At 44.2% G+C, this 19,937-nt stretch overlaps 1 protein-coding gene across 2 annotated transcripts in view; it reads right to left on the bottom strand.

The window, feature by feature from the left end:
• Positions 1–15,850: 15,850 nt before the first annotated feature.
• APOO (apolipoprotein O) overlaps positions 15,851–19,937 on the bottom strand; it is a 30,722-nt gene continuing 26,635 nt past the window's right edge. The window contains exons 8-9 of one of the 2 annotated variants that reach the window (XM_032679495.1): positions 19,199–19,294; positions 15,851–16,352 (exon numbers count right to left, since the gene is read on the bottom strand). In XM_032679495.1, coding sequence (XP_032535386.1) covers positions 19,226–19,294 — 69 coding nt within the window. In that variant the 3' untranslated portion in view covers positions 15,851–16,352; positions 19,199–19,225. The other variant, XM_032679496.1, reaches the window with a different exon arrangement.

The raw sequence follows: 19,937 nt of genomic DNA, 5'->3' as shown, positions 1-19,937 counted from the left end.
TAAGTCCACCCAGTGAACAGCCCAGTAGCTGGTGATGGAGGTGGAATGGGAAGGATGAGATGGTCTCCAGCAGCTCTTGCTGAGCACCAGGGTGTTGTCTCTTCTCCTTGGCGAAGCTGCAGTAACTTCACTGGTTACTCTGTCAGCTACATTAACCTACTTGTGCATCTCAGTCCTAAATGCAATCTGTTTTGGTTATTTTAAGCTGTGCTTCTGGCTCCGTGTATCAGACCAGAAGGTGATTGCTAGTAGAGCAGTTTAAGAATGTTTTTATTTTGAAATTAACAGTTCATTAGATATCTAGGCCAGACATGCTTCAATCTCAGGCTCCAGACTTCTAGAGCACAATAAAGCTATCAAAGCTGCATGACTGAATGGAACGAGCCAACTAATTAGGCATTATAATTAGGAAAGTAAGCAGCTTAGTCAGATTTTCAATCAATTCAGAATTGTTTATCGTATTTTGTTCATCTTCTATCATCGCATTTTCTAAACAGATTTTGATGAAATAGATTCTCTGGGAGTCACAGAAAACAAGTGAGGCAGTTCTAAATGAGAAGACCTTTTCTAGCCACTGGTGATTATTTTAAACATTCATATATGAAAGGAAAGACTGACACTAACCTTTCAGATGTGACTTTTGTTGAGATCCTATTAAGCAGTAGGGTTTTTAGAACCAGCAGAAGTATTCTCACAGTTTTGGTAACAGTCTCCAACAGTGACATGGTAATGCCGTGGGTCAAGACCAATTTTAAATTCCCTCAATAACTTTCTCAAGCTACCGGGACACCAAAGTGACTCTGGTACTACAACTGAGACACGCAGCAGAGTGTTTTCTGTGGCTTTAGGCGTTGGAGAAACCTCACCTAGTGCGCACGATCACACCACTGAGCTGCACTGCGAGCATATGATGGGGGCTAAGCAATGGCTTTGAGCTATTCACTGGTATCACACCAGTGGGATCCTATCACAGCAGGGGCACAGGGCTTGCGGGTGGCCTGCAGGTGTGTCAGCGTCACCCTATTCCCTTGCCTGCCTCAAGGGAAAAGTTAGAGAGGCGGTGTTAATGACCGCGCTGATAACATCTCCAGGGTGGTGAGGTGCGAAGCTCCTCCTAGCTCTCGCTCTCAAACTCATGACCCGGTAAGTTCTCCTAACGCTGAGCAAGCCAGCAGAAGATTTCGCAATTGCAGTGTTTCCACGCTCCCGTCGGGTGGGGTCAGAAAGGTGGCCTTGGACAAACTTGCGGCCGGAGGATGCGTCAGAGGACCATACCCGACAGCAAGCAGAAGGAGCGCCGGGCTCGCTGCCCCCCCTCCACTTGGCCTTTTCCTGTTCACAGGCTTCTGCATAATGATCTGAGCCGTAGCCATAGCGACAGCATGGAAGGAGGCTTTTTTTGTCTACATAATTTAAGTTAAAACAGAATATATGCGAGAAAAACAACCCTTCCCCCTCCCCTCTTCTTGTAAAGAGCCTTTGCTGTCAACATAATTCAAAAAGCCAATGCAAACTTTTCCTCCAAAGAGCATAGGGGGGCTTTAGTGCATTCCTGCACGCGGTGTTTTGTCTTGAGAGACTCGCCATCCTGGAGCCTGGCCCGCTGAATGCGAAAGTCTCAGCTGCAGGGAAAACACCAGCTACGTATGGAGAGGGATTCAGGAAAGCTCTGCATAATTCCCCGCCACACGGCGCTACCTCGGGCTGGAGGCCAGCCCAGAGGTGTGCGTCACACCTCCCTCCCTTTGAGTTGACCAGAAGGTTTATTTCCTTCACTTTGCACAAGATTCCTCCTCACAGCGCTCGCTCCCTTGGGCTCCCCCCCTTACATCCCTCGCGGGAGCAAAAGCTGAGCAGCTGGAATGCGCACACACACACACAGGCACTGGGAACAGGCTGACTGATGGCAGCGCCGAGGAAACCCGCCTGGGTTTAAATAATTCACTTCACGTAACAGACTCGGCTTTGCCCAGTTGTTTTCCTTGCTTGGGCAGGATTGCTTAAACCCCTTTTTTTCTTTTTTTTTTTTTCTTTTTAGGAACTCATGTTTCAGAGAAGTGGTCGCTATTTAAATAAATGCATCGGCTGCTGTCTGAAACAAAGCAGCACAGCAGCAGCATGCCAGCTGCTAATGTTTAATCTCACTGCAAACTCAAAGCAGGCTCTAACTTCACCATCCAGGCGCGACTCCCTCCCAAGGCTCTTCCTTCCCCTGCTCCCCCCCCCCCCCCCAACCTGACTGTTTTTGCTGTCCAGGTTTTTGGTAAATGCACTCTTGATGGAGGGCTTCAGAATCCATTAGTAGCTCAGACTAGTCTCAATAGGGAGCACGTGGAGGAGAGAGTGTAAGGCTGAGGACGGTGATGTGGGCTCTGGGGTAGGAGCACAGCCCACCACCACTGCAGCCCTGTGGGATGTTCATCTCCTGACCCTCAGGCCTCTCCCTACCATGCTCTGATTTTTTCTGCAATCAGAAACACTCCCCATGGTTGATAACAGAATAAACCACAGGTACACACATTAACTGAAAATAGGGAGGGATGGGGAGCAATTCCATCTTCAAACCTGTTTTGGTTTTATTTCACAGATTTTCTCCAGGCCAAAGCAGGAGATAAAAAGCCCCAGGAGATAAATAGCTCATGAGGGTGGAAAACAAACACCCTGTTCATACATAAACTGCTCTCAGGTAAATAGTTTTGTTTATTTGTGTTTTGAACTTTGCATATTTTGATTGTTCATATAGCAGATGTCAGCTGGTCACATCCACTCAAAGGGAAAAGGAACCTCCATTTTCTTGAACTCTGTTTCCCTTCTCCATCAAAACAGATTAAAAAGAACGTACTTTGGTAAGATGAAACCAGGTGCCCATCCTCTCCTGAAAGTTTGCTTTACAGCATGATGAGGTGGCTTAACATCTTCACATCACCTCCTGGGAACCCACTGAGCAGCGATGGGACATGAACCCCTGAAATTCCTACTAGAAACCTTCCTCCACATGAGAAAAAAACATGAGAGAGACGGTAGATTTCCACATGAAAGCCCATCAGTGTTTCCAAGTAACTGAATATTGCAGTGTTGTTTTCAAAATGCACTGATAAAAGTGCAGGCTGAGATTTTTCAAAGCTGGTTACTATAATTAGGCACCCAGATACCACAGCGAAGGTACCGTTGAACAGTCCTTCTTTATTGCTCTTACGAGGAGCAAACTCCAGTCTGGGCTCTCCATGACCTCCCTGAACTTTCTGAGACACTGACATACAAACATCACCCCACAGCTTGCACAGGAGCAAACAAAAGACTCATAGTCCCGTGCCTTTTGCAATCAGTTCACATGACAGAATTTGGGTTTCTTCCCTAGCCAACTTCCTACCATGGAGTAGCAAAAATGTACAGGAGGATTTCCCACCACAGCCTGAATGTGTTTTAGCTACAGTCACAGGCACAGGGGTCTTTTTTTTTTTTTCAGAGTTAACATAGACGGATGGATCAAAATCTGCATTCACTGCTCCTAGAGGTAATAACCCCTGTATAGAGCTGTAGCTTTGCCATTGGGGTAGAAAATGTAAATTACAAAGGAGGCAGGAGGAGAGGTTTGCAGTGCTGAAGGAGGCCAGGTGCAGGGGCTGACCACAACCTGCCACAGGAAGCCACGCATCCGATAGAGGAGGCATCAAGGGAAACAGTATAGGGTTTACTCCTTCCAGATAATGTAGTCAAAAGAAACTAGAAGACTCTTATTTCACAAATTCAGAAGTCTCAGAGGTAAATTTCTGGTATACATTAATAATTTCTGCATTACTTTTACTGCCCATTGATCTCATTAGCCACAACTCAATGCATTAGCAAGCACTGGATTTCATGGTGTAGGAGCAGGAATTATTGCTGAAGAGCAACTGGCAGAACTGGCAGAGAGAGGCAGCAGCAAGTGCTAGTATCAAAGAAATAACACCTTATTAATCCAGTTTTAAACAAAACCAAAGCCAGCTGAAAATTCAAGGGATAGTGGCCATCAGTGTATGCTGTTCCTTAGCCAGGCAAGGAAGCACACCCATTTTATGTAACTACATATCTCTGAAAGCTGTAAAGCTGTCAGACTGTAAAAAAGGGTGATAAACCAAAGTCCACTGCATTACAAAGTACAGCTGGTACAAATGACGGTGAAGTGAGGACAAGGTTAAAGAATCCCAAAGGAAAACAAAAATAATTTATGTAAGCAAATACTTGGGATTTATAGGCATGAGTTGACTACCTTCTCTGCACAGAGAAGTAATAAAGTTATTTTGTATTTCCATGCTGGGTTTGCCATAACCATGATTTGACTGAAATTTGATTACAGAAGTCCTGCAGGGACCCAGAACCCCAGAGCTCCTTTTCTTGCCATTTGGGCTTGGTGTCAGCAAGCTATTATTTTCTGCTGTTAAAAGCCAAAGCACTTTTCACTCCTACAGCTCAGCATAGTCAGACATCCCTGCTTCACTCCCAGGCAGGACCACATTTGCCTCTAGATCCTCATAGCCATGTGCCTCTCCAGCACAGTTTGGGCAGCTGGGGTTTTGCTTGCACACGCACCTGGTTTCTCAGCTAGGGTATTTTCTGAAATAAACACAGCACTGCAAAAGTGAAAAGTCCTTTTAACACAGGTCTAAAATCAAGAAAAGGTGTAGAGGAGGATGTGACATTATCTCCTGTTTGATCCTAGAGAAGCTGTTGAGCCTTTTGGATCCAAGAACTGATGGTCTTTTGATTTAAGATATAAAGCATCAGGTGCTCCTGTTTGCAGAAGTAAAGGATGTAAACCAGATGTAAATCCACCTCAAGCATGTGCAGCTTGCAATAAGAGGTTAGAAACACAAGTGCGCTGTGGGCTGTGCTGGGCCAGCCCTCACCACTTGCCAGGGTGCAGCCCCAGTCCCTCAGCTGGCCTGCAGAAGACGTTCCCCACAAACAACTCCAAGTGTCAAATTCTCATAGAGTCACCTCTAGTGACACTGCAGCCAGCAAAACCTGCCTGGCTGCAGCATGGGGAACATCTGCAGGATCAGCACCTGCCAACATACCACACGGATGCACACCATGCCAGTTGGAGCTGAAACAGCATCCTTTTCCAGTGAGGCTGAGCCTCATGACATGGCAAACAGTATTTGAGAAGAGCCTGGGTTTGTCTGAGACAACTTCTCTGCAGTGGGTGAGCTGTGGCAGTTGAGGTTTAGTGCCTGCCAGGGCACCACAGCTAGAGTGACGTACATGGGCTCACTGTAGTCTCTGTGGCGGGAGCGTGATGGAGGAGAAACCCACTGAGGTAAACATGGGCAGATGTGGGGAGCGGGTGTGAGTTCATCCCTCCTCAGGCTTTTGGGCATGCTGAGGGCAGGGGAGGGCTGACAGTGGGTTTGCGCTGCTGCCAGGCCTCCCTCAGCAGCTATTTTACATCACGGGAAGAGGAAGCTCACACTTCTTCAGATAGGAAATGTCTTGTCTGAAGAGGCTTTCAGACTTGAACGTGACAGGCAAAGGGCGTGTTATGGTTCTGTGGGTGAACACTTGGCTGCCTGTCTCACAGGCTGCTTCCCGGCACACTGGGTGAAACAGACACTGAGTTTTATAAGTGAAGAAATACAGTTCTCTGCAGTGAAACAAGTGTTCCCAAAAACAGCTTTCTGCAACACAGCTGGCATGAAACACCAATATTTTTTCCAGAGAATCTCTTTTACCAAAACTCTGCAAACTCAGCCACCACCCCAGGCCGGGCAAGTACAGCCAGGATGATGTCCAGGGCTGACCTCAAATCAGCCCTCAACCTGGGAACAACCCCCATGGACATCTGGCAGAGCTGCCACCATTAACTGAATCCTCCTTTTCTTCAGTGCAGTTTATTTAGTCCCATGGTCTCACGTGTGACTCGTATCATGTGTGAGTGAGCACACACATGTGAGTGCCTCTTCTTTTTCCCCATTAAAGCTACAGCTAAAAGATTTTCCCCACAGAGATATAGTGGAATTTTACTTCATTCACAGCAAATACACTCAGTACCTGAGTGAAAATGTGCATAAATAGTACATAAGTTGCACCTGATTATGATACACTTTTTTGTGTAGTTTCCATTAAAGGAATAACAGTGAACTGCTAATGCCCATATCAAACTGTGGGATGAGTGGATTTACAGTGCACTGGGTGAAGAACTGGCTGAAGGGCAGGGCTCAAAGGGTTGCAGCGAATGGGGCTACATCTGTCTGGTGCTGGTCAGCAGTGGTGCTCCTCAGGGCTCATTTCTAGGGCCAGTCCCGTTCAATGGACAGAACTGTTGGGGCTGGTCTAGTTTGGAGAAAAGGAGGCTGAGGGGCAACCTCATTGCTCTCTACAGCTTCCTGAGAGGGAAGTGGAGAGGGAGGTGCTAATCTCTTCTTCCTGGGACCCAATGATGGGATACATGGGAACAGTTCAAAGCTGCATCACCAGGGGAGGTCTAGACTGGACATTAGGAAGCATTTCTTTACCAAGAGGGTGGTCAAACCCTGGAACAGGCTTTGGAGAGGTGGCTGATTTCTTAGGACTGTGAGCATTCAAGAGGCATTTGGACAGTGCCCTTAACAATGTGCTTTGACTTTTGGTCCCCCTGAAGTGGTCAAGCCATTGGACTAGATCTTCCTTGTAGGTCCTTCCCAACTGAGATAGGTCTAATCTGTTCTACTCTGTATTACAAGGAAATCTACAGAAAGTGTTGAAGATATTAAACACTGAATTTATGTATAAAGTAATTTGTCCTAAGTACTTTATTCTTGAGACACACAACTGTATATTTAGAGAATTAAATAAGAGACTATCACAACCACCAGTAAGAAGTGTGTACTATACCCTCTGTTTTAGGAATTGCTGTGCCTTGCAACCAAGAGCCATGTTTTGTGTCCTTTGCCCAGCCAAGAAAGACATGCTCCAACCAGCAGCCACAGCAAATCCAGTGTGCCAGCAGGGCAAGGACCTGGTCCCCACAGCAAGAACCAGTAGCCCCAGAGTGCCCCAGCACCAGCTGACCCCTGCCAGCTGCCTCCCCAGAAGTGTTACGGGGTTTTCCTGCAGGGGAGGAGAGCCCACATCCCATTGAGCCCTGTGGCAGGGCTGACTAATGGCCAAGCCACATCTCCAGTGCAATCCTGTTTGCTTACAGTGAACCAGTCTCCCTTCTTTTCCTGGAGGGCAGTGGCTGGGTAGCATTTGGGCTTCTTTTCATGCCTTTTGCTTTGTGAAAAAGGCAGGAGGTCCTGTGGTAAGCCTCTGGGCTGTGTTGCCTGATATGTGGGGGTCTCAGCATCATTTCAGGATCACCTTCCTTGGGCCATCACCTCAGGAGAGGCCTCAGTGCAGCCTGACACCATGAGCTCACACCAGCACTGCCAGGAATTCCAGCTTCCTGCAAGGGAGCCCTAAAAATACCGGTCGGGCACCCAACACCTGCCAGTTTCTTTTTAGTCAGAGGCCCCACGACACTCGGTTTCATCTGTTCTTTCCTGCCCTGTGACAATCCCTCATTCCACTGACTCATCTGAAGGTACATAATGCCCAAGTAACTTGGCACTCAGCAGGAAACCCTCCTCTCTGTTGTGGCTGATCAAAGGCAACCTTCAAGAATGCACCAGAAAAAACATCTGGTGCAGTTTTCCAACAAACTGTTGATAACATTTATCAATCCAAAACCACCACTGGACTGGGATTATCATATTACATATTACTTCAGGGTGTCTAGTTATGTTTTCAGTAAAATAACAGTGGGTTGTTAATCTATAAAGATTAACAGGCTTAATCTATATTAATCTATAAAGAGATTTAGGGCACTATAATGGCACACGCACACTTGGAGAGGCCCATTTAGCTTCTTTGTTATAAACACACTTTTGCTTGTCTTTTCCCTTTCTTTCTTTTTTAGGACAAATGAAATAGATCAGATTAATAAATCAGTGCCTAAATCTCCATCCCAGGAGAAACAAGATCTTCTGATTGCCTTGCTACAATAAATTGTTCTCTATGAAATTTTTTAAAAAATCTCATAGTAATTTCCTTTTCCTAAAGTCTAAATGTTTAAACATCAAAATGTTTAAAGAGTATATCACCTAGAGCAATCAAAAGAAACTCATTATGAAATATAATAACAAGACTTTGGGGCTACTGTAGCCACCTTGAGTGAAATCAGAGTTGGAAAGGCTGTGTCCCTGGGTGTTTGCCCATCTTCAGCCTTGTGCATCCTGGAGAAACAAGTTTTCCTCTTACACAGCTGAAGTCACCCACAAAAATATCCCTTAAGCTTTAACCTGGGGAGGAGCATGTGACCCCCTCCAACATTATTGCTGGTAGTAGAAAAGGGGAGAAAGGAGAAAGGGATTAGATGAGAAACCAATCCTTACTAGTGGGAGGAGAAAATCAACAGTGGAGAGCATGCATAAAAATATCTACTATAGTTTCTTTGCAGGATTTCACTGTGCCCTTTTCAAACCACAGTGAACACTTTTGCTCTCTCTTGCTTTGATGTTTCTTTTTTCCTTTTGTCCTCATCCCCACACTCACCACAGAGGGAAGGTCAGGTCTGAAGATCTTACCTGGCCAAGGGTACCAGTATGTACGTCCTGCTAGTCAGGACAGCTGTCTCCTGAAACTGCCCTCACGTGAGCAGGAAACTGAACCCTAGAAAAACAAACGCAACGCCAACCTCTTCATAAATAAACACTCATAACCTTCCAATAAGTCCCTGTTATGCAAGGCATGCTGTAACACCCTTTCAGGGCTGCTGATCGCCAGAAGTGCTGCAAAGCTGCTGTTGCCAGGCTTTTAGGGACAGCCACCTGGATCTGCAGCCTCTCCCACAAGGCAAGAGAGGCCGCTGCTGGGGAGACAACCTGTGTGTACCCATGTCGGCACTGCATGATGTCCCATGGCCCCACACACCATGTCTGTAGGAATAAGGGCTCTGGGAGCACCAGGAGTCCTCCAGACGTGCTGGTGCAGAGCTGAGGTCCCCTGTACCTCAGGTCCCCCTCACCTCAGGTGAGGCCATGTGGCCAGCACAGCCACCACCGCTAGAAATTAACCCAGCTCAAAACACTGATGTTTAAAACAAATTACATTTTAAAAAAGACTGAGCTTATTGTTCTCCAGCTTTGAAAAGTGGAAATACTGTCCCAAAATCAGTGATGAAAGCTGCTACCTTACATGAGAAAGAGCTTGAGGAATCTATATGAGAAACCTTGCAAGCAGGAATGATGAGGTGTCAGAATTCCTTAAGAAAATTACTGAGGTGAGAGAAAAATGTAGGGAAGACCTCAGCAGGATCCCCAGGCCAGGGAGGTGCTCTGGGCAAAGCCAGGAAAGTCCACCAGAGAGAGGGATCACGCAGTGAAAGGAGAAAGCTGAGAGGAAGCCAGTTGGTGCAGAGAATTAAGTCAACGATCAAGTATGAAAACATCACAGGATCTTCTGCCTTGGGACCCCAGCGCTCAGTTGCTGCAGACATGAGCAGAAAGAGTCCCACTTTTCCAGTTGGGAGAGGTGGTGCTGAGCTCTCCCATGCTTCAGAAGCATCCCTCTGGGGCTGGCAGGTGAGCCAGATGATGCTTCTCAGCCTTGCTGCAGGCAGAGCTGTTTTTCAGCTGCAGGCAAAGAGGGGAGAACTCGTGTGCAGATAAAACCTATCCCCTTATACCTTTCACTCCACAAGGAAAACACAAACATACAGGAAGTCCTGCAGGACTACTAATTAAAATTACCACTTCACACCTCCTTAGGAGTTATGATTTTATTTGTGGCAGTTTACTTGCAACTGATGGCTATGAGTTTATTCATGGTAGTGCCCTTTCAGGATAAAAATCGTGCTTCAAGCACAGCACAGCATATTCTTAGCTAAGAGACTTGTGGCCTGAGATATGTAATGAGTTCTGCACATCTGTGTTGCACTTCACCCTTACCTACTGGGAGCCTAAAATCATCTGGCTTTTTTGCACACATAGTTCAGTTACTTTTGGGCGTGAGTCATTCTGGGCTGACTAGCCCAGGCTGAGGCTGAGGGTGCTTTTACACCACTACTCCTCTACCATTCCTCAAGAAGAGATTCCCTTTAGCAGGCTACCCTCATCTGCAAATAGGGCAATGGTGTACAAACAATAATGCTGAAAAGCAACTGGTAAATATCTGGCTTTTTAAAGAGTTTGAGAAGGGTCACGGTAGTAAAAGAGGATGCACTCACATTTATATTACCTCTTTTTTTCCACAAGCTAAGCCTTCTTCCCCTTTACTGTTTTCTTCTTGGTCAAAACACAGTTGCTGATTTTAGCAGCTGTGTATCTTGCTCTCCTGTACAAGGAGAGATCATCCTGATCTTACTCCATCGAGGCAAAAGTACAGCCAAAGGTTATTTGACCCCAGGGACGTGTGCTTGTACAGTTGGATGCTGTGCAAAAGCTGCTAAATGGCAGAGGACTCCAATATTATGTACGAATTGGCTTGCTCTCCCACTTGGCAGGGATGGGGGGGAGGCGAGCAGTGCACATTTCCTTCTTTCTTCCTTCAGCCAGTAACAGCTCATCCCTTTTACTGTCAGATAAACCCGAGTACAGGAGGGATAAACACAGCAGACCGTGCCTCACTGATCTCCCCCTGAACCACAGACAGGAGAGTAAGCCCTTTGCTCCTGTTGGAAGCTGAGTTTTCTCCAGCATCTCCACTCAGTTCAGCGCACGACGGGCAGTGCTGACCCCGAGCCTGTCCCGGCGAGGCTGCTCCTCCGCTCCGCGCGGCACCGCGCCGGGGGCCCAGGCTGACTCACTCCCAGATCCCGATGCCATTCCTCATCTCTGGCAGGATATGGAAAATGTGTCAAGCCTGGCACACGATAGTAAACATATTCCTTTGGGCTGGCTCTGGTGCTTTCACCAGCCCGTTTTAGTTTAGGCAGTTTGTAAATGATGCTGTTAAGACAGAGGATCAAAACCCCACTGGTGCGGCTCCTCAAAAAATGCAAAGATGACTTGCAGAGCGCTGGGCTGAATTACAAAACTGTTAAATTACAAAACTCTTTTTTTTTTTTTTTTTGTCCGACGCCGAAGTATCAGCGCAGCGCTTTGAACGGAGGTTACCTTTATGATTCACGGCATGAATGAGCGCTTAGTGTGCGCATACAAGAGCCCTGTACGAATCAGGAAATGGCTCTTTCAGGTCTCCTGACAAAAGGAAGTGAGTCTGAAGCTTGCTAAATTTACAAAGAGGACGTCGGTGAACTTAATCTGGGGCAGGGGATGGGGGGAAGGGAAGAATCCCATTTTCTGTACACAATTTTAAAACAACAAAAAAGAAATTAAAGGGGCTGAAACTGCGGTGGTGAGGGCTCTCTCCACAGCTGCCTGCCTATGATCCTTAGCTGGTACGTGCATACAGCCACGAAGACTCTTCTGGCTTCATGCTTCAGTGTTTCCCCCACCGCTGGGACAGTGAGAGTTTTCCTACATCCCTGAGGTAAAGTTGTGAGTTGGCATGAAGGGAGCATCATCGCACACCTCTGCTCGAGGCATCCCTCCCCTTCCCCCTGGAGAGCCAGCTGCCCGCGGAACGGGGGCACGGCAGGGCTCCTCAGCACTCCCTGCCAAGTGCTGGATGCGACTCACTTTCAGTTCAAAGGCACTGATTACTCCTCGAGGGCACGGGTGCTGCGCCCTGCAGTTGAGCGAAGGTACTTCAGGTGAAGACATGGAAGATTCAGGTGGAGTGGGACACGGAACAGCTGATTTTGGAAGGGTTTGGTACGGGATGTGATATGGTCCTGTGGCCTTCACACCGTAACGACCAAGGCAGGCAGAAATTCGGTTCTACGTGTGAGGCATGCAGTGGCTGAACTCACTTCTACCTTAAAATGCACACTAAGCAAGCCCCTGAAGCAAGATGAGGGGCTGTCACGCAGCCCTCCAGTGCTCGTCTGCACAGCCCTGTGGGCCACCTTCCTCGGGTAGGACTGATGGACCCAGGTTGAGAAAGAACAGCAGCAACAGCCTTCCTGACACAGCATCTGTCCCCTCAGCCAGAAAGCGGGTAGCTCATGACCCATCTTGTTACTTCATGGGCTGCCTCACGAGCTTCAGGTTAGCATTTCTGAGCAAGATTCAGACACTCAGGCTTCATATAAAGTAATCCTTTAGCTTTAGTCCAATTAAATTCTAGAGTCTTGTGAGGGTTTCTATTCACACTACAAAAAAAAGAGAAGTTCCCTGACCAGGCTGTCCCATTGCCCCAACTGCTCTGCTTTCATGGTGGGTACAAAGATTTTGGCATCACGACTGAGCACAGCTCAGGCTGCAGCAAGGCTACTCCCAAGCACACAGAAGCAAGTCAACTGGGATCTGTCTTCCTCTCTCCAGAAGATCCAGCAAAGCTTACCCATAAGAGGATCATGCCTCCATAACTGGGCATGGTGATAAGCATTGCAACCCGTTCACCTGCCACAGCTGGACACAGCCCAGACGGACACTGACGTGCTTTGTGTGTTAGCTGGCAGATTTAGAGCCTGACAGCTTAGTTTGGTGCAGGCATTGTAGCCCCATTTCCCATGCAGAAAGGCACTTTTAGAGAAAGAAGATTGGCAATCAGCTGTGAGACACCCTCAGCCCACCTTTGAATTCACCAGCTTTCAACACCAATGCAATGGCTACCAGTAAAACCAGCTTGAAAACGTGGCAAAAGAAACTGGAGGAACCCATGAACTTCAAGACAAGATGAAAGTCCAGATCAGATTTTGGTCTTTAACCAGAGATGGCTAGGGATGAACTTCACTGACATGAAATAGGAGAAAACACCACAATTGCATCAATATACCAACATTTCTTCCAGAGGGACCCTGAGAAAGCTGCCAGCTCTGGTCAATTTAAGAACCATCCACAGTCAGAAAACACAAGAATCAGCTAATGGTACAGACTTAAGAGGACAGGTGGTTGTTGCACAATTAGAAACACATTTTTTTCTGCCAAAACAACTTCTGCTTTGTAGTTATGATGTTGTTATCACAGGTTTTCCCTGTAAACAAGAAGCTTTTGTACCTGTCAAAACCACTCCACAGTGGGGCTGACCCAGCCAGCTGCCAGGCCATCCAGGTGCAATAGCCAATGCTGCTTTGAGATGCCGCATCCAGGAAGGTCCAGCAGGAAGCCACACCGGTCTCCCCAGCAAGCCTGAAGAGCCAAAATGCTCTTTGTCAACAGCAGTTTATTACGATGAAACTGGCTTTAGAAGTAACTCAGAATTTATAGGAAGGCACAGAAATAACAAAACAAAAAAAGAAACACATGCAGCAGGAGTTTATATTCATCCTGAAGTAAATATGCTCACACGGAGGTTTTTCTGCTAGGGCTAATAAACAGAGCAATAGCAATTCCCTTTATCTCCCAGGCCACTGTTTTCTATAGGGGTAAAACAGAATTCCCTCCTCATCAATCCTGCTCTTTATTGCAGTGCAGCAATAGGTCTCCTTGAAGGTGACAGATGCAATGACAAACGCTCCAGCACATTTTAGTTACAACCCCCAATAATAAGTCTGTATCTGGGGCCTCCTGCAGCTAGAGCACAGAGTCTAAAACAGGATCTTGCAATGAACACTTGTGGCAAAATCCTGTGTTTTTATTCAAGGTTGGAAGATTGTGCCTATTTACCTAATAGGTAATCCCGCTAACAGGATTACTCCAGGTTGGTTATGTTCCTTCTAGCAAAAGGAGAGGCTACACTGTGCACTTTCACTCAACTAACATGCTGCCTACACAAACTGTGATCTCAACATAGGGCAAAACCAACGACGTCCAGTTCTACAACTTCCACAAGCTGCAGATTAAAGATGTTTTTTTTGAGAGAGCACTGCAACCTGGCCCCAACGTATCTGCCAGCAGCCACTGCAGCAGAGGATGCTGAGATGACAACACTATTTAAGCTGCACAGACTCTGGTTATCAAGCCAAAAAGCCTTCAGCTGGAAGGGTGACCAAACTGTTGACATGAAGCTTGGCTGGGGAATACACCATTTTTAGCTTACATTGTAATACCCACAGGCAAAGTCTGGCAAGAGATAACACATGCATGCACAATTTAGTTCCACGTAGCTGAGCATGTGTGCATACATACAAATATATTTATATATATATATATCAACAGTGGTTGACTGCTCTCCTGTTCCTCATTAGGAAAGTCTGTGCCAAGAGAGCTGAATGTTCACAATCTCTTGGGCTCTTACCAGCACGAAACTTTTTTTTATTTCCTGCAGCTGAAAAAAACAGAAGATGTAAGGAAAGGATTTCAGCTAAGGCTGTCTTGCTCACATTTTGGAACTATTTCCTTGTCCTGTGTGTATGCAGGTGCTTGAAGGCAGTCATTTCCTGCTAGATAAAAGCATTCTGGTTTGATGTGAATTACTTGGGACATTTTTAAGCAATAGTGTAAATATGCAGTATGAAGAGGTGATCAAATGAAAAGCATTTAAGTGATGTTTATTTAGCCCAGTATTTTTTAAACATGCACACACACACATATGTAAACAAATAAAGAATTAAAGCTGTTTCATTTGAATGAAACAAACTGGACTGTGAGGCAGTAAAAAGAAACAGAATAGCTCTCAAACCATTACACAACTGTATCAAAAACAAGAATGAGAGAACCACTTCTTGGTGGAGTCTCGGGGTGAAAATACTTGAATTACCAAGTAATCATGTTCTTAAATGCCAGTGTGGTATATGCCAAATATTACTGAAAAAAATACAGCATCTCAAGCTGTATTCCTAATAATCATCCTCTATATGATATGAGAATGCATAAGTGAAGAACTACCTTTAATGGAAGAAACAAATCTATGCTTTTATGGCAGGAGTGGTGTAACAGAGCAGTTACAGCTATGATTGATATTTCCCAAGTTTCCTTTCCACTACTGACAAAAACACTACTTTGATCCTCCCAAGCCTGCTTCAACCATGTTGGCAAGTTTAAAGTAAAAACAAAACCACACACACATAACTCCCTTTGCTAGAACTCTGCTCCCTTTGCTATATCAACATACATCTTTACCACCCTAAAACAATCATAAAAACACACACTGAACATGTTGGGAGACACTGCTTTTCTGCCTGAGGCAACCACATGCCTTATGCCTCTATTAAAAAAAGAGTTGGCCCATTTTATAATGCCCACACACACTGGCATTCACATTGCCAAGGTCTGTTTGTTTTTCTCTAAAAGTTTATGGAATATGCTCAGCTGGAATATCTAACCATGCAATAACAAAGATGTTTAAAAGAATTTTGAATATGATTTACTTTTTATTTTCCTCCCTGTTCTTTTTAGAAAGTTAATGTATCATACAAGCACATATCTCATTTCATCCTTCCCCCATTCCTCATATTCACTGTTTAATTAAGGAGCATTTAAGACTCACCAACACAGCTTTAAATGCTCTGAGCTACTTGGATTACAGTAACTTGTGAAGCATCATGCCCCAAAAGAGAGACTCATGGAAATGGCAACAAATGATGAAAGGGTTTTATTGTGCAAAGATTTCAAAATGCTGGAAATCCTTTTGTATTTCTCTTCGCTTCGCTTTTTCCTCCCCTCCCCTGGCTGGGAATAAGGAAACAGTCAAGTTATTCTATAGCTGGTTCCCACCACCACAACATTCTGGTTCCCATTGTGCTGTGCATTCAAACAAAAACAAGAACAAACATTAACAGCTCCATTCCCATCCATCTACGAGACAGGAACTCACAGATGCTTCATTATATACCTCCTGCTGGCACTGATGAGGCAGAAGACTCGTATAGAAAGGAGGGGGAGACTCCAACAAAACACAAGAGTCATTGTAATTGTTCCCATTCCTAATTCTATGAGCCCGTGTCAGCCAAAACATCATGCTACTTCCAGCTTCCCCTCACTGGTAAAAAAATACAGGCACTGTCAACAACCTCTCTAGAACCTTCCACAGATTGTGCAAACATCGCATCCACGACTTTAAAGAAGTTAGGAGGAGGGAAAAAACTGGACCATTTTGTGTATCTGGAATTTTATTTTATATATAAATAATAAGAGATTCAGGGATTCAGAGACTCGCTACTTGCAGTGTTGATCCTGCAATGGGACAAGCATGAGCAGACTTCAGTCCCACTGCAGAACCGAGGACGAGGTCTCCAGACTGACCCAAAACACGTAATGTCCTTTCACAGAATCCATACCAGAAGCCTGAGCAGCACACAGTCAGACTGTCCCGAGGCAGAAGGCAGATTAGTCACATTCAAAATGGATTCAGATGGGTTTTCATCTTTTTCTTGGGAAATTGTTGCTTATATCTATATTTTTCTTCACCTATAGCCAAAGAAAGGGGACAGAGGTCATGGGGGAGAGGAAAGGAGGGACAAAGCAGAATTAAATAACATAGGCCTTTTCTTTCAAATGTCAAAGTGACATTAAAACTTTTTTCCTTTGATGTGGCAACTTGATCGAAATCTTTTTGAGAAACATTCTCAATACCAACTCAGTTGCAGTAGAGATATTTAACTCTTCATATTACTGACATTAGAGCACTAATGATCATGTCTGTTCTAGAGAACTCAATTCCCATAGTTGACCTATGTGGAAATACAAAAGGGAAAGAACACTTCATAGCAAACAAACACCAACTGGAATCTGGTGTAACTAACCAACTTTCTCAAAAAGAATTCTTTTAAATTCTCATCAAATGCATGTTTTCCTAATCTTACTTACTCTGGTGTAAGACCAGGGTAATTTAACTCAAAGAAATGGAATCACACAAATATGGAACTGGAACAGAGTGAAAATGGGATATGCTATCTTCAAGGAAAAATACAAAATCCCCCTCACTTCCGTGCAACTCCTCTACACAACAGCTGGATAAAATTACAGCTTGCTTCTTCCACGATGGGATGTCGTTTGAGCTGAAGTTTATGTATAATTATTGATGACAAACTATAACAAAGGAGGTGCAATGGTGCTGGTTTTTGGAATGGAGAAATACATTGCTGTCTCCAGCCCAAAGTGATTTTGTCCTTGGCTGACTGTTCACACTTCAGAGACCCATGCTGTGGCAAATCATCGAGGAAATGAGATTGTCTTTATTCTAGTAACCATATTCAACTAGGAATATTACCAACAGTTGAAAATACAGTGAGACTTTCAGGACTGATCTCATTCAGAACAAAAAAAAAAAAAAAGTGTCTTTTCAAAGGCCAGAGCCATGTTCTCCAACCTTTGGGAACACACGAATCCAACAAAACATCTGGACCTGGGTATGGAGTTGAATAACTGGATATAAGTAACAAATCACCACCCCCGCAGAACAGCTGAAATTGATACTGAATTGAACTTTCACCAGTTTATTGCCTGAGGTCAAAAATTTATCAGTTTCCTTTATATATCTCCTCCAGAAGCCATATGTGGTGAAGCACATAGGTCTCAAAACCAGCACCATCCAGATACTTCAAGCACCTGAGCAATTCATCTTCACTGTCTTAAAACCTTCCCCAAACAAAGAAAACGTGTCTGAAGCAAAAAGCTGACATTTCAAAAAATGAATAAAGGCCTAACAGAAATTATATTCATAGTAAGGAATGCTAAAAGAAAATAACAGTTATTTATGGATTTCTGCTTGTGGTGAACCTTGATATTTGTACAGTGTTTCAAACAAAATTCAATTTTCCTGGCTTTTTATCATTTAGCTGTTCTGTCCTAGTTGACAATAAGCACAATAATATTTCAGTGAATTGTAGAGAGGCTTTTGTTCCTCTTGGTTCTCCTGGGTATCTTTAAGCAAAAAAAAAAAAAAAAATTCTTCCTATTATTTTTCAATTTTTATTTCACATGAATATTTTACAAAATACTTAGAAAACATGTATTCTTAAGGACTTTATATTCAAATGTCTGAAGGAAAAACTAATGTGCTCAGTACATCAGCCAGTCAACACAACTCTTTGCCCTTGTGAGAGTTAGCTATAGCCATTAAAAACACATTAAGGGAAAAAACATCAAAAAAAAAATTTTGCTTTTAAAGGTTGCTGTGTAACAGTGAAACGCTGTTGCTCAGCAGATGTGTGCATTCCACCACATCTGCAAACATATGTGACTGGTGGTAAAGCATGGGAGAAAAAAACTGGTGCAGTGTGCTAAATCTGGGCTCTCTTTACACAGTTGGCAGTAAGGGACAAAAAATAGAATTTTTGTACTAAATGGGACACTGCACAGAAAAATAATGAGGAGTCTCAACAATCCCAGGACCATTTTCTGATGAAAAATCAGTTTTTAACATGATGTAAAAATAATACAGGGCAAAGACAAGCAAGTAAAAAACATGTTCATAAAAGATACCCTTTATCAACTGATAACAGAGCAGACATTATCTGACATTCTGTACTAAATGATGTCAGATAATGTCCATTATAATTATTAATAATTAGCCTCAAATACAGAGTAATTTTTGTACTATGAAACTGAACCATCTTGAAAAAGTTGAGAGGATGTTTTTGTTTTGCTTTTCTAGAAACTGTAACCATAGGACTTGCTTGAGTTTAGAAAGCAGCCCCGAGGCCAAGTCAGAAACAGAATGGGTGTCTCAAGTTTCTGCCTTGGAGAACTGGGAAATGCTGCCTCCATTTTCTCCATCATTTATTCCCAACTGATGAAACATCTCATTTGAGAAGTGCATTAACATGAAAGGTCAGGCACATCGTTGACTGTTACAGGCTGTAAGACAACACTGTACCCTGGCACTGACAAATCTTTAGAGAAAACTTATCAGCAGGGAAGAGGTTTCTTTTCCCTCCTTCATACTTGTACAAATGTGACATAGAAGACAAAAAGGTTTTTGGCATGCAAGGAAGAAATGGGAAAGAAAAAAAATAAAAATACCAAAACCAACTAACAATATAATCACAAGGCCTTGCTCAATTAACTCAGAACCCTTCCAGTAGACATATATTTATTTTGTATGCTCTGAAGACAAAGAATTGAAATTCCTTAACTTAAATAGTGTTAAGGAGCATGCATATTCTTGACAAATGTTAAAAGAAATAAAGTTATCTGTCCCCTCCTTTCCGCATCAGTATGAAGAACATAACAAGTCAAACTTGCACATGTTCAGCTTTTCCAGGTTACTTTGCCACTGTAGCCACAAACTGTTATCAGTCTTTATCCTTTACCTGTCTGATGCCAGGTGATGTAGCATTTTACTTCTGGGCTCGCTCTTTATTTGAAGCAGCATGGACTTCCAGGGCCTTGTCACCAACTGCATCACCCTTGGGGAGTGAAAAAGGTGCACAAAATGTCAATTGAGGCAGTCCATGATTAATGTTTTTGCTGGAACAGAAACCCTCTTCAAAAGCTGAAACAAAAATGTCTTGCAAATCAAGTGGTGGTTGATGAGACCAATTCAGTATAATACACTCAAATATGATCTCTCAAACACTTTCTAAACTTTGGTCTTCCTGCAGTTAGCAATTAGAGGATTTGAGAGAAGCAGTAGTTCAACTGAAGTGCTTTAATTGACTCATTTTGCCTGCACTAATAACAGAGGATGAATACCCACAGAGTAGTTGTTATTTTGCATTCTTTGAATTCTGTGTGGATTTATACAATAGGTCTCTTTTAGCACATATCCTTTGAGAGAGTGTTCTCACACTTTCCCCAAAATAAATGATAGAAATCAAAGAATGAAGAGAAGCTTGTTACAGTGTCCAGTCCATCTATTTGCCAAGATGCTACAACAAACAGGCATTTGATTATAGTTTTAAATAGATATCAATAAAAAAAATACTTAGAGGCCACACACATGGCTTGGGGACTGAAGCACACGACATACGAGGACAGGCTGAGATGTGGGTCTGTCCAACCTGGTGAAGACCAGACAAAGGGGGAACCTAATTCCTATCCACAGTTCCT

The sequence above is a fragment of the Chiroxiphia lanceolata genome, chromosome 2 (assembly GCF_009829145.1).
Source record: "Chiroxiphia lanceolata isolate bChiLan1 chromosome 2, bChiLan1.pri, whole genome shotgun sequence".
Lineage (NCBI taxonomy): Eukaryota > Metazoa > Chordata > Aves > Passeriformes > Pipridae > Chiroxiphia > Chiroxiphia lanceolata.
Note: the sequence above shows the minus strand (reverse complement) of the source record. Positions and strands in the feature narration are given on the sequence as shown.